The 14272-nt window shown below is 47.9% G+C and overlaps 1 protein-coding gene across 20 annotated transcripts in view; it reads right to left on the reverse strand.

The window, feature by feature from the left end:
- Nucleotides 1–14272, reverse strand: part of LPP (LIM domain containing preferred translocation partner in lipoma) — a 438751-nt gene that overhangs the window by 87475 nt on the left and 337004 nt on the right. For all 20 annotated transcript variants that reach the window (XR_010590535.1, XM_065557534.1, XM_065557541.1 and 17 more), the window contains one exon: nt 13617–13740. Coding sequence is in view for 19 of the 20 variants with exons in the window: in XM_065557534.1 (XP_065413606.1) it covers nt 13617–13740 (124 nt within the window). In the remaining variant the exon portion in view is untranslated. The remainder of the gene's footprint in view (nt 1–13616; nt 13741–14272) is intronic.

A 14272-nucleotide genomic window follows, 5' to 3' on the forward strand; every position in this document is an offset into this window, starting at 1 on the left:
GTTCTGTTTATAATGATTCTTCAGTGCATTTCACTCTCAGCTAAAATAGCCTCCCCCCAGTAAACAATGTGACATTCAAAACACCCCGAGAAAACCACAAGCAAAAGACAAAAACACCAATAAAAACAAAAAGACAAATGCTAACAATGAAAAACAGAAGAAACAATCCACACTACACTGCGCACCCCTCCCCGTAATGGCATGCTGGTCGTTAGACTGGAAAGTAACCGATTACTACGGTGAATTATCAATTTTCATAATAGCTGTGTATTATCTGAATTCTGCAGTGTGATAGCATTAGTGGGTACGTTATATTAATATCACTTAAGATTACTACGTTTGATCCTGGAGCGCTTTTCTCTCTTTCTTGTTTTCACAGCCATGTTATTAACCCCCCAAAATATGGTTATGATTTCAGCACTGATAGAGCCTTAAGCACAGTTGCACTATTCTACACCGGAGGAAGCGAAATGTTGTTGATTTTGTCTTCAAATGAGAAGAAGGGTGGTTAATAGCACACGGGGCTCGAAGGATTTCTTTGTTCAATTCTCAACTCTGCCACAGACTTCCTGTGTGACCTTGGCCAAATCACCTAATCTATCTGTCCTTCAGGTCCTCCTCTGTAAAATGGAGATAATAATGCTTCCCTCTGTTTCGTCTGCAAGCTCCTTGGGGCATGGGCTGGTTTTTTACTATGAGTTTATATTGCACGTAGCACAATGGGGCCCCCTTAGCCTCTAGAGGCGACTGGAATACAAATAATAAATAAATCAAATGGCACTAAACAGCTACAAATTTACAGCAACCGCACTGGATGCGTCAAACACAATGTTAGCCATTTTAAGTTTAAAAAAAGCAGAAAGTATTAATTAATTCCAGCTTCCTGGTGAACAGTTTGCAAAGCTAAATTTAAACTAACGCAAATGAAACTGTTTTCCTGTTACTGGGTTTGTGTCATGGGGACGGAGGATTGTCAAATACTTAACAGCAAGCTGGTGGGTTCTAGTCCCGGCTCTGCCAATAACTGACTAGGGATTCTTTTGTAATTCAGACTCATTCTGCCCTTTTGCAAATAAGGGATGTTGTGAGCCGTAAACCACTTTGCGACTCTCGAGTCAAAAAGGCTATTGGAAGCTGTAGCAGTGTGGTCGCTTGTGGTTCACCCCCTCCTGGCCAGTGGTCACTTTACAGGCACCTTACCCCATTAGCTCCCTCTTGCAGGCCACTTAGGTTATGTCTACACAACAACTAGACACCTGCAGCTGGCCTGTGCTGGCCAAATCGTGGTCTTAGAGCCAGGGATCCAGTCTGAGCCCCGAAGTCCACACAGCAATGAAACAGCCCTGCAGCCACACTGGCTAACAAGAAGTCATAAAAGCCGTTTCCTTAGGCATTCCACTCCTTGTATCATCCCCAAAACACTAAACTTAGAGATGAGTGGTTCTTTAAAACCAATCTCCTCAAATAAAAGTTTCATTTGATCCCAAAGGTCCAGCCACACACCCAGGTCAATATACAACTCAGATCGTATCCAATTATCATGCTGATGCCAATCCTTTAGTATCTAAAATCTAAAGGTTTATTTATAAAAACGTAAAGAAAGTTGAGAGTTCAAATTGGTTAAAGGAATCAAACTCCCTTCTCTTCATGTGTCAGTATAGTAATGCCTGCTTCTGTACTTTTCACTCCATGCATCTGAAGACGTGGGTTTTTTACCCAAGAAAGCTTATGGCCAAATAAATCTGTTAGTCTTTAAGATGCCACCGGACTCCCTGTTGTTTTTGCAAATACATACAGTAATTGCAGAGTTTTGGGTTTAGGCTTGTAGCAGTGATGGTATAAACTGCTGGCTTACATCAAGTCTCTGGCTGCTTCCAAATCATTGGAAGGACCTCAGTCGCTTGGTTAGAATGCGCCCATTAGTATAAATCCATAGTCCAGAGGCTTGAGCAGGAGAGAGGCAAAATGGAGATGTTTCCAGGGCCTTTGATAGCTTCTGACATGTGGAAGGAAATCCATTGTTTCAAACAAAACCCTCAGCACAGCTAGTGGAAAATCACAGGTGACAAGATGGGGTTTGGAATCACATGGGCAAGTCACATGTCCAGGCATAATTTTGCTTAGTCACAGCAGGAAATCATTGCCCATACCTCAGACAGGATCTTTGCAGGACAGTCCATTCAGTGTAGATGGGCGTCTCCCATGGTCCATTGTCAGTTAAATGTTTCTTGATTAGCCACTTAATTTTAATAGACTCTCCAAGATGTGTTAGCTGCGTTACCCCAGGAGCAAACATTTGAAATACATGTAAATAAATAAATGGAGATATCCTATCTCCTAGAACTGGAAGGGACCTTGAAAGGTCATCGAGTCCAGCCCCCTGCCTTCACTAGCAGGACCAAGTACTGATTTTGCCCCATCCCTAAGTGGCCCCCTCAAGGATTGAGCTCACAAGCCTGGGTTTAACAGGCCAATGCTCAAACCACTGAGCTATCCCTCCCCCTGGTATAGAGCCAATACTCATAACTTTAGATACAAAAATGATACATGCATAGAGATAGCATAGTCATAACCAGCAAATCATAACCTTTTCATAGACATCTTCCATGCCACATTTTGTACAAGATTTGTTGCAAATATATAACAGTGATTGCCACAATGATCTATATGGTCATATTTTAATCAGATAACATCACACCACTGCATAAATAATCAGTCACCATCCCAGTGTAGGAAGTTTTTAAATGAACGTGTTGATCTTTATACACACAGTAGGGAAATCAATGCAGGTTGCTATAACTGTGATGTTGCACTCCATATGATTTTATGAAAATATGTGAATGAGTGTGAATATAATGCAACTGGAATATGCTTCATGCAAAATGTCTCTTGCAAGGTATTATTACAAAGCTTATAATCTACTGAGTGTGGTCATCCTATTTGTATAAATGTATCATTCTTGTATCCGAAACTAGAAATATGAAATATAACTTTGAGGTCCTATTGTAATTATGCAAAGTGTGGGCCATTAATGGTGGTTTGGAATCTTGATGGCTCCCATCAACTAGGACAATTGGTTGTAAATGGCTCTGTTTACTTACAAGCCTTCCTGTGAGTCAGGCCAGGAAGAATGAAGGCTGGGTAGTGGAATCCATCTTAAACCTGGTGCTTTTCCATTTAGCAGGAGGGGTCAAAAGACAGAGACAAAAGGTTCCCACCTTGTGCCAAAGCTATATAAGGGGGTGGGAACAGAACAAAGAAGACTGCAGCCATGAGAAATCCCCTAGCTACCACCTGAGCTGGAACAAGGACTGTACCAGGGGAAAGGATTGGGCCCAGACTAGGAAGGAGTCTAGTCTGTGAAAGAAGCTTATTGGAACATCTCTGAGGGTGAGATTTTATCTGTAATCAGTTTCTTAATGTATTAGGCTTAGACTTGAGTTTTTGTTTTATTTTGCTTGGTAACTTACTTTGTTCTGTTTGTTATTACTAAGAACCACTTAAATCTTACTTTTTATACTTAATAAAATCACTTTTGCTTATTAATTAACCCAGAGTAAGTGATTAATACCTGGGGGAGCAAACAGCTGAGCATATCTCTCTATCAGTGTTATAGAGGCCGGACAATTCATGAGTTTACCCTGTATAAGCTTTATACAGAGTAAAATGGATTCATTTGGGGTTTGGATCCCATTGGGAGCTGCGTGTTTGGGTATTGGAGACAGAAGCACTTCTTAAGCTGTTTTCAGTTAAGTCTGCAGCTTTGGGGCACGTGGTTCAGACCCTGGGTCTGTGTTGGAGCAGACGGGCGTGTCTGGCTCAACAAGGCAGGGTTCTGGAGGCCCAAACTGGCAGAGAAAACGGGCTCAGAGGTAGTCTCAGTGCATCAGGTGACAGTCCCAAGGGGGTTTCTGTGATCGAACCCGTCACAGTAACATTCTCTGATATTTCACCATAGCATTTCGTTCTTCTTAGCAGACATCAGAAAACGATAATCTTCAATTCATGATCTGCAATCCACCTTTGCGTTACAGCCCGGGGTAGTCAGGAAAGTTTTCTCTGTAAAAAGGATAGCCCGGTGCTCTGCACATACTCTCTTTTAAGTGAATTCATTATCAAATCAGCTCCATTTACAAGTGAAAATAAGATTTTGCTGACTGCCAGAGAGTCAAACTTAACCAGGGAGCTAAAAACAAAAAGTCATGCTGTTCAGACGGCATTTTATCACCCACAATAACAATTCTGGAGTTGGAACTTAAGGTGGTAATTTTGTTTCAGATCGCTCGTCTGCAGCTGTGCTGATCTGCAAATCAAGTGGCTGTGCCTCAGAAAAACTCACAAGGCAAAAATCGTTCCCTCTCTTGCATTGGTGAGCTGCGACCGAAGACAACCAGTGGCCTTCCTGGGGTATCTGTGCACCAGGCGGGCAGGTCTGTCGTGAGCCCAGTGCTCCCTTGTTACCTGCAAGATTCCATAATTACAATAATCTATACTGCTACAATCAGAGGATTACGACAGCCAAGAAAGGAATAAACAGCATGAGCAGATGAAGTGCCACGGGAAAGGGCAGTGTGGTTATTTGCATGCCAATGGTGATGGCTCTCCTTTCATTTACAATGGAGTAAATCTGAAGTAACTTCCCCACGTCGATGGGGTTTCACTGCTGAGAGGAGGACCAGGCCTTTAGAAGGACAGAAGAAGAATCTTTAATAAAATCCCTTCCAAAGCTCTCTCCGAGGAACCAATTCCCCCATATGCGCCTCTCCAGCACACCGGGGGATAACTGCGAGCTCCTTGGAAAAGGCAGCTTTGTCTGCACAGCACCGAACACACTGCCCTCTTGCTTGCAAACACTCCGGATGGTTATTTCGGGCCTGCCGCAAGACGCACGGCAAACTCCACCCGCAGCCCTCTGCGACTGCACTTTCCCTACCAAGCTGCCTTATCCTGAGGGGTTGCTCAGTCACATCACCTCTCCTTGTTTTAACGAGACGAATGGCACTGGGCTTGGACTCATCAAATATTCTTCAGTTAAAACAAGATCAAAATAAGCAAAAAAAAAGACTGGCCTCTTGTATCTAGCACAAAGGTGGACAAACTACGGCCCGCGGGCCACATCCGGCCCTCAGGACCGTCCTGCCCGGCCCTTGAGCTCCCAGCTAGGAAGGCTGCTCCTGGCCTCTCCCCTGCTTTCCCCCCTCCCTCGCAGCCATGCCGCTGTGTGGGCAGTGCTCTGGGCAGCAGGGCTGCGCGCTCCTGCAGGGCAGTGCAGCAGCGTGTCTGGCTCCGGCTGGGCGGCGCAGCAGCCAGACATGCTGCTCTGATCGGCATGGTAAGGGGGCCGGGCTCGGGGGGGTTGGATAAGGGGCAGGGGGTCCCGGGGGCAGGGAGCAGGGGGCGGTTGGATGGGGTGGAGGTTCTGGGGGGCGGCGGTCAGGGCACGGGGATGTGGATAGGGGTTGGGGCAGTCAGGGGACAGGGAGAAGTGGGGGTTGGATAGGGGGTGGGGTCCTGGCGGGAGCAGTTAGAGGCGGGGGGTCCCGGGAGGGGACGGTTAGGGAACAAGGAGCAGGGGCGGTTGGATGGGTGGGGAGTTCTGAGGGGGACAGTTAGGGGGCAGGAAGTGGGAGGGGTGGATGGGGTCAGGGGCCAGGCTGTTTGGGGAGGCACAGCCTTCCCTACCCGGCCCTCCAAACCGTTTTGCAACCCCAATGTGGCCCTCGGGCCAAAAAGTTTGCCCACCCCTGATCTAGCACCGTCAGAATGTAAACGGGGAGCAGTGGTCAAGTCAGCTAGACCAAAATCTGACCTGCCTTGATTTTCTTTGCTACTTTCACATACACACAGTCAGGATGGCTGGGGCTAGTGGTCAGGGCAGCAGGCAGCCGGGCCTGCAGTGGGCGGTGATGCCTAGTGGTCAGAGCCAGGAGTCGGAGCCAAGGGTTGGAACTGGAATCAGGAACTGAGCAGGACCAGAGCAGGACTGGAGTGAGGCTGGGAACAGGAGTGATCCCGCTTGCAGGTGTAAATGCTGAGCATCCGGGGGACTCAAGTGCTGGTTCTGTTGGTTCCTCTGGCCAGTCAGGAGATTTTGTTGCAAGCCAGCTGTGCATGACCTGTGAGTCCTCTGTTGCTCACGAGAGTTGGAACTAGCGGGCCCATTAACAGGAGTTGAGGGACCAACAGGGAGTCAGTGGACAGGGGTCCTGATGACACTTTTTCCATCTTAATCATCATTGCCCGCGTGGTGACGCAGGCCGTGGTGCTGCTGGAGGGGCCTGCATTAGAGGAGACATAAAGCTGAGCTCCGTATCACTTGTGGCCACGAAAGGCCCCATGAGACTTTTGGCCAGAAATGGGGCTTTAAGCCCCATGTGCTGGCCAAGTACCAACTTAGGGCATGGCTACATTTGCCGCTGTAGAGCGCTTTGAGTTAGACCCGCCTTCGGAGAGCGCAGTAGGGAAAGCGCTGCAGTCTGTCCACACTGACAGCTGCAAGCGGACCAGCGTGGCCACATTTGCGGCACTTGCAGTGGCATTGGGAATGGTGCCTTATGGGCAGCTATCCCACAGCTATCCCACAGAGCACCTCTTCCCATTCTGGCGCTGTGGCTTGTGGGAAGGGGGCAGGGAGTGCGGGGCATTCTGGGTCCTGTCCCAACGCCCCGTGATGCATCGGTTCACAGGAATCCCTGTGCTTCTGTGGACATTTGGCGCCATCTTTCAACTTTTTTGTACTGCGCGCTCTGTCTTCCCTTTCGGTCTGCGGGAATGGAGCCCGAACTTCTGAGGAATATGCTGATGAGTCTCGCCAGCACGTCACATTTGGCAGTCGAGTTACTCCTTACGATCCAAACGGACAGTGAGGACTCCGCCGATGATATCGACTTGAGTAACGCATATGACACGAGATTGCTTGTGGCATTCACGGACATGCTCACCTCCGTGGAACGCTGCTTTTGGACTCGGGAATCAAGCACTGAGTGGTGGGATCACATCGTCATGCAAGTCTGGGATGACGAACAGTGGCTGCAGAACTTTCAGATGAGAAAAGCCACTTTCATGGGACTGTGTGAGGAGCTCGCCCCCACCCTGCGGCGCAAGGACACGAGATTGAGAGCTGCCCTGACAGTGAAGAAGAGGGTGGCTATTGCAATCTGGAAGCTGGCTACTCCAGACAGCTACCGATCGGTCGCTAACCAGTTTGGAGTTGGAAAGTCGACCATTGGAATCGTGTTGATGTAAGTTTGCAGGGCCATTAATCGCATCCTCCTCTGAAGAACCGTGACTCTGGGTAACGTGCATGACATTGTGGATGGCTTTGCACAAATGGGTTTCTCTAACGGCGGAGGGGTGATAGATGGGACGCATATTCCAATTCTGGCACCAGCACACCTAGCCTCAGAGAATGTTAATTGGAAGGGGTATTTCTCTATGGTTCTCCAGGTGCTTGTGGGTCACCATGGGCATTTCACTGACATTAACACAGGCTGGTCTGGAAAGGTGCATGACGCACACATCTTTCGGAACACTGCCCTGTTCAGGAAGCCGCAAGCCAGGACTTTTTTCCCAGATCAGAGGATCACAGTAGGGGAAGTCGAAATGCCCATTGTGATCCTTGGAGAGCCCGCTTACCCTTTAATGCCGTGGCTCATGAAACCCTACAAGGGAGCCTTGACGGCAGCAAGGAGCGGTTCAACAACAGGCTGAGTCGGTACAGAATGACTGTGGAGTGTGCTTTTGGCCGTTTAAAGGGCCGCTGGCGCGCTCTTTATGGGAAGCTGGATCTGGCCAATGTCAGCATCCTCACGGTTATATCCGCGTGCTGTACCCTCCATAACACTTGTGAAGGGAAGGGTGAAAGATTCACTCAGGCATGGAACTCGGAGGGTCAACACCTGGAGGCTGAATTTGAACAGCCAGAGAGCAGGGCTATTAGAGGGGCCCAGCGTGGGGCTGCAAGGATTAGGGATGCCTTGAGGGAGCAATTTGAGGCTGAAAGCCACCAGTAATGTTTGGTGCCCTGCACGGGAGTGAAGTGCAGTGGTTGCAATGTTAGTAGGAATCTGTGTTTGCTACGCTGACTTGGAGTGCCTGTTCCTTTCCCGGGCTAAGGTCTCTTTTACTTTATGCAATAATAAAGAATGTTTTCAAAGCCAAAACATCCATTTATTGAAAAGAAAATTCATTTATTGAAAAGAAACACAACTGCTTGGGAAACACAAAGGGCCAGGGGGTGGGGTGGGGAACGGTACAATCACAGATTTGCGTATGTCCTGTTCTCATACTCAGCCTTCCTGTCTGGAGTGCTGTGCAATCAGTGCTGCACTTCCGGATGGCTATACTGCATGGTGATGGGGGTTGCATCTCGTGGGGAAGGGTCATAGTTTGCAGGGCTGGGAGGTGAAGCTACAGGTGTTGGAGGCAGCTGGTGGCGATAAGAACCCGGATGTTGGAGAAAGTGGGTTGGAGGTGACATGGGGGCACAAGGGAAAGAGTTTTGGGACAAGGGCTGCAGGGGGGCGGGTGGGTGTGGTAGTGCTCTGCCTGCATGGCTACGAGCGCCTGGATCGAGTCCGCTTGGTGCTCCATGATGCTTATCCGCCGCTCCGTGCTTTGGTGCCGGAGCTCCGCGCTTTTGTGCCAGCGATCCACATTCCGCTGGCGGATCCTCCTTTCACTCTCCCTCCACTCCTGCGCTTTTAGAGTCTCGTTAAAGGACTGGTGCATTACTTCATGCAGCATGTCGTCTTTGCTGCTACGTGGCCTCTTCCTAATTCTTTGGAGTCTTTCGGACGGTGATAACACGGACGGCTGAGATCTCAAGGTTGCATCTGTAAAGGCAAAATGCAACACTTAACAGAGGCAGCATTGTTCACACCAGACAGAGCAATGATTCCCCTGTACTTAAGAGCAAGCACAGTCTACACAATAGCATAATTTGCCCATTGCAAAGTGAGCAGACATAACCCACGGGAGCCCCAAAATGGTGAGTAAGCACAGGGTCAAGGGGGACTGATTGTTTCATGGCCGTACAGTCCTCTGGGTTTCTGTGCCTTGGGGAGAGCCAACAGCTGCAGGGGGCCCTATACTGAACACTGTCCCCACATTTTCCACAGGAGTTTGTCCTGGAAGATATCTCACTGCTGAGGGTGACCTGGGAAGCAAGGGAGGGTCTTCTACTGCAATGTGGCTTCCGCCCTGGCCCAAATGCAGCTTGCCTGTGTGCAGCAATGGTCCCCCCGGCCCTCGTGGTACAGAGGTGCGGACATGTTAGCCTGACTGGGACAAGGACCACAGTGGCTCTCCCAAGAAACCTGCGCAAGTGCATTGCCCAAGTTCTGGATGAGGCCTTTGAAGAGATCACTGAGGCCGATTACCGCGATGTGAGAAAGCACATCAACTCCCTATTCCGTATCTAGGCATGCATGCAGCCCTAACCCTCCTCGCCCCAAGAGCCCACACCGAATAACTTCCTTCCCAAAATAAAAGCCGCTTACCGGGCACCTCCTCTGGTGTTTGTCCTTCCCCAAGCACTGGCTGCCGCGACTGGCTACCTTCCTCCTGGCTTGAGAACAGCTCCTGGCTGCATGCAAGTGTCTTCCTCCTCCTCAGTACCCTCGCTCCTGCTTTCCTCCTCCTCCTGCCTTGTTGAGCTGGGCTCTGAAGTGTCCATGTGGTACTCGGAGTGGAGGTGGGGTCGCCCCCAAGTATCATGTCCAGCTCTTTGTAGAACCAGTAGGGTGTAGGGGCAGCATAGGAGCAGCAGTTTGCCTTGCGGGCTTTGCGGTAAGCATTCCCGAGCTCCTTCACTTTAACCCTGCATTGCAGTGTGTCCCGGTCATGGCACCTTTCCATCATGTCCCTAGATATCTGCCTGTAGGTATTGTAATTCCTACGGCTGGAGTGCAGCTGGGACTAGACAGCCTCCTCTCCCCAAATACTGATGACGTCCAGCACCTCACCATTGTTCCATGCTGGGGATCGCCTGGTGCATGGAGGCATGGTCACCTGGAAAGACTCGCTGAGCAAACAGGAAGGGGATTTTCAAAATTTTCAGAGAATTTAAAGGGTGGGTGTGACGGTTGGTCACCTGAGGGCAGGGCAGTAGAGTTCAAAGTGATGACCAGAGTGGCTAGCACAGGCATTGTGGGATACTTCTGGAGGCCGATCAGAGCGCATTAACAGACCAGGGCGTCCACAGTGGCGCTGCGGCGCTCCAGTGGGGGCGCAGCAAACGTTATTCCACTCGCCGAGGTGGAGTTCCAGGAGCGCTCTAGCCGTGGACTCAGAGCGCTCTACGTGCATTGCCAGGGTGGACGGGGCTGCTTTAATGAGCTCTAACTCGCAAGTGTAGCCTTAGCTGCAATCTCCCCAATAGCTTCAACATGAGGAGTTTACCCCTCACCAAATCAAACCAGCCACTTGCAGGACTATACCAAACGCCACCGAAGGGAGGGCAACATTTCAGAGGTAAACGAGTGAAAGGATCTCTACATGAACAGTCTATACAATAGTTGGAGATCCTTCTTAGTGTAAAGGAATATAATAAAAGGTAATTTATTATTAGAGACTATTAGCTGAACGAATGATTAGGACATCAGCGTAGGACTTGGAGCACCCGGGTTTAAGTCCCTGCTCTGCCACAGACTTCCAGTGTAACCTTGGGAAAGTCATTTAGCCTCTCTGTGCCGCAGACCCCACATTGTACGGATGGGGAAAAAGGCACTGCCTTTCCTCACAGTGGCGTTGAGAGAACATAGACATTTGAGATTGTGAGACACTCAGATACTATGGTAATGGGGCCGTATGAGGAACTGTGTTTTTGTTCTGTGTCCATGACTAGAGCTCCTAGGCACTACGGTAATACAGACAATAAATAATAATAATGAATAATACGGAAGATAGAAGACTATCCAACATCATGTATGCGTAATTGCGTTTATATCATGACAATTTCCGTATGAGAATTTGGTCTTTATTGCTCAGGACGATGATATAACTATAGTCAACTAGAACCCTGAGGGTATCTCCTTGACTATATCACAAGGTGATAGGAGCCCGAGATATACGATAGATGACAAATCGTTATCTTGCTTCTCCTGTCTAACGGTTGCTGTTCCTCCTCCTTGCCTCTCAAGGAATGCATGTGAACTATCCCTTGCCTTCAATTGTATGTGCTTGGGTGATTTCTTTTAAAATGTTTATTGGCTAAAGCTATTCCCTTGTGTGTGAAATCGTCCACAGTAATTTCCATCAAGCGAAGCGACGCCGATGTGTACCGGTGAAAACAGAGCCGATGGAACTGCAGGCTGCCCTGCCTCTGAACTCATCCTCTAGCCTTGTAGGGGGTCTAGCCAATACTTCCAGAGCGAAGAGCAGACAGAACTTTACTGATCCCTACTCCCCTTCCTTTTCTCGGAACATCAGCTGTGGCGACATAGCATCCGGAAACCAAATGACTTGATTGAAACCAGAGACTTGAAAAGCGAAACTGACTGGCAGGAGGAGAGCTGTTAAAGAGAAGACCCTGAGCGCTGACGGACCAAGTAAGATGACCTTTCTCCAGCATGACAGTTCGAATGTAATTATTTGGACAAATCATTTTCATGACTTAATATAACGCCTTGAAGCTTTCCAGCAAGGTTAATTGGATGCCTCAGTTCAAAACCTATCTGCTCTTAACCAACTTTTAATATGCTGAGATCCAGTTTTCTAAATTCAAACTAATAAAGAGATTAGTTGACAGCTATCTGGTATGCTACAATTACCATGGCATTTAGACCTCAGGCAGAAGATATTTAATGCAAATCAGAGTCAATGTCTCTGCCCATTTGTCCTTTTTCCTGATTATTTGATCAATGGGCCATATGAATCTTTAGCTTGTACGGTCTATGGTACTATACTAAATAAATGCAGTCCAGCTACAAAGGCAGAGAGATTGGTTCAGACAGTTAACCACGCAAAGTCCAAAGGCTCCCCCCCCCTTCCATTCTTAATTTTGTTCCAAATGGGTTTAATGCTGGTGAAAGGTGCTGGACTGACAGCCCTGGAGGGTGGCTTTCTGTATTTATCCACAGAACGGATACAGCACAAGCAGCAGTAATGCGAGCTCCCTGCACTGCCATGTCAAAATGCCGCTTTTGTACATGAAAGCGCAGCTCAACCTGGATGCAAGTTTGGATTTTTTTTTTAAGTGACTTGTTCAAGGACTGTCTGGGTATCTGGTTTTATCATCCCATATGGTTGTGTTCCAGGCTGGGTTCCCCTCCAACCCCCACTTTTTTTTTGACAGATGCACAATTAGCCGTGGATCGTTTCCCCAAAGTGCTGTATGGAGCACAAGTGGCTGAGCAGAACTGAGGAGGAATTCTACAAAACAACAGGACACGTGCTAATCATCTCTCTCCTGCTGGTAAATGATGTTTAAAAGAAAATGGAGACTGGAGGCCTCAGGTTGGATTCTCTACTCAATCCCGGCGACCTGAGAATTAAGTGTGATCCTAGATTGTTCAGTGCCCAGCATGTAATGACATGTCATCTGCCTGAGCTAAGACTTACATTTTTGCAGGTTGCTGGTCTCCTACCTTGCTCCACGGCCATTCAGTCTTTGACTTTATTGCTGAGGATAACTCGGCTGGCAATTTTTGACTGGTTTGGTGATTTGGGCACCTATATTGGGTGCTGGAGCCAGTTCACGCACTCATTTCATTGCATTTCATTTCATGTAAGCTAAACAGCCACTGGGTGGCAAACGGCAGCTGTTTCCAATCGATGGTCTTACCCATGACCTAAAGTTGAAGGGCTTTATATCCCTCTCCCCCGAGCTACACAGCCCTCTGTCAAAAATCATACTCCGAAAGGAGTCAAGTCATCTAGTGATGCAGCATTAGCCTGCAAGACATAAATATTTCAGCTTCACAACTATAAGTGCCGAGCAAAACTCAAGCTCCATTTCATACCACTGTGTTTCCCTGACAGATCTATCAGCCAAGCTTATGAGAAATTGAAGTGCAGATAGTGGGAACTCGCAAGTCTGACTGAGTTGCTTGACTTCACCACATAATCCAAAGCTCACACTAACTTGTCTTTTATACAGAGGCATGAGATACCACAATTAAACACCTTTAAAAAGGGAATCAATGGCTCGTCTCTTTCAGACAAACAAGATGACATGGTTATAAGAAGCGATAATCAACCCTGGTATATTTCCACTGAAGTCCATTGGGCCAAGTGGAATTGCTTTTGGTTACACCAACGTTAAGTGAAATCAGAATCAGGCCCTATGATATTGCACCAACTTACACCAAGGCTGAATTTGACCCAGTAGCTAGAGAGGTTGCAGACTGATGGTGTCAAACAGAACCAGGCACTGAAACATGGAACTTAATCACTGGTGAGAGTTTAAAAACACAGTTCGCGAGCATCAGATTTCTGTTGAAATTACAGAGGGATCCCTATGAACAATTACACGACATGCCCAAGCATACCAAACCAATCCATCATTACTAATGCCATCGCATTAGCAGTGCGGCTGTCAAGTCTCCCCATTACAGAGCGTGGTAAATAGATCAAAAGGCCCTGGGTAGATTTATTCAGCGTGACGCGGCACTTACCGAAGTAGTCATCAGAGGGCGGATTCTCCATGTCGTACAGCATCTTCTTGGTCAGATGTTCCAGCTCGTCCTCAGGTCTGAACAAAGGAGCATTTGATGCCGGGCCAGAGGCAGGGAACCCACTCTGCAGAAGGCAAGACACACGCTGTTTGTGAAGTTTCAAATCAGCATTAAAATGTCCACCCAAGGCTGCACATGCCCGATGTAAGACAGAAAGGTCAAGAAAATTCACTCTATTATTGGCTGTTTGGCTTTCAAGCTCACTCGTGGGTCTTCTTTTTCTTCTCCTGGGACCCAGCGGGTTGGACAAATAAACATCCCATTTAATGAAATGAAAATAGATGCCCCAAAACTCTGAACAATTTCCATCAGAATGAGATGAGTAGGTATAACTAGAAGGGATGTATGTACCCAGTAATTAGACAGCCTAGCAGACCTTTGGATAGACTTCAAATAAGAAAGAAAGGGGGAATTATGCTAAGGATAATCAAATATAAACATTTCCTAATAAGAAAGGAGTCGGAGGTTTTAGAATTGTCTTCCTAGGGACGTGGTGGAAGGCCTGTTGGGTTGAACCACTTAAAACTGGACTGGACACAGTACCAGAGAAGATGCCAGAGGGAACAGTCTTGCATTTGGTAGAAGGGATAGACTAG

This window comes from Chrysemys picta, chromosome 9 (assembly GCF_011386835.1).
Source record: "Chrysemys picta bellii isolate R12L10 chromosome 9, ASM1138683v2, whole genome shotgun sequence".
Lineage (NCBI taxonomy): Eukaryota > Metazoa > Chordata > Testudines > Emydidae > Chrysemys > Chrysemys picta.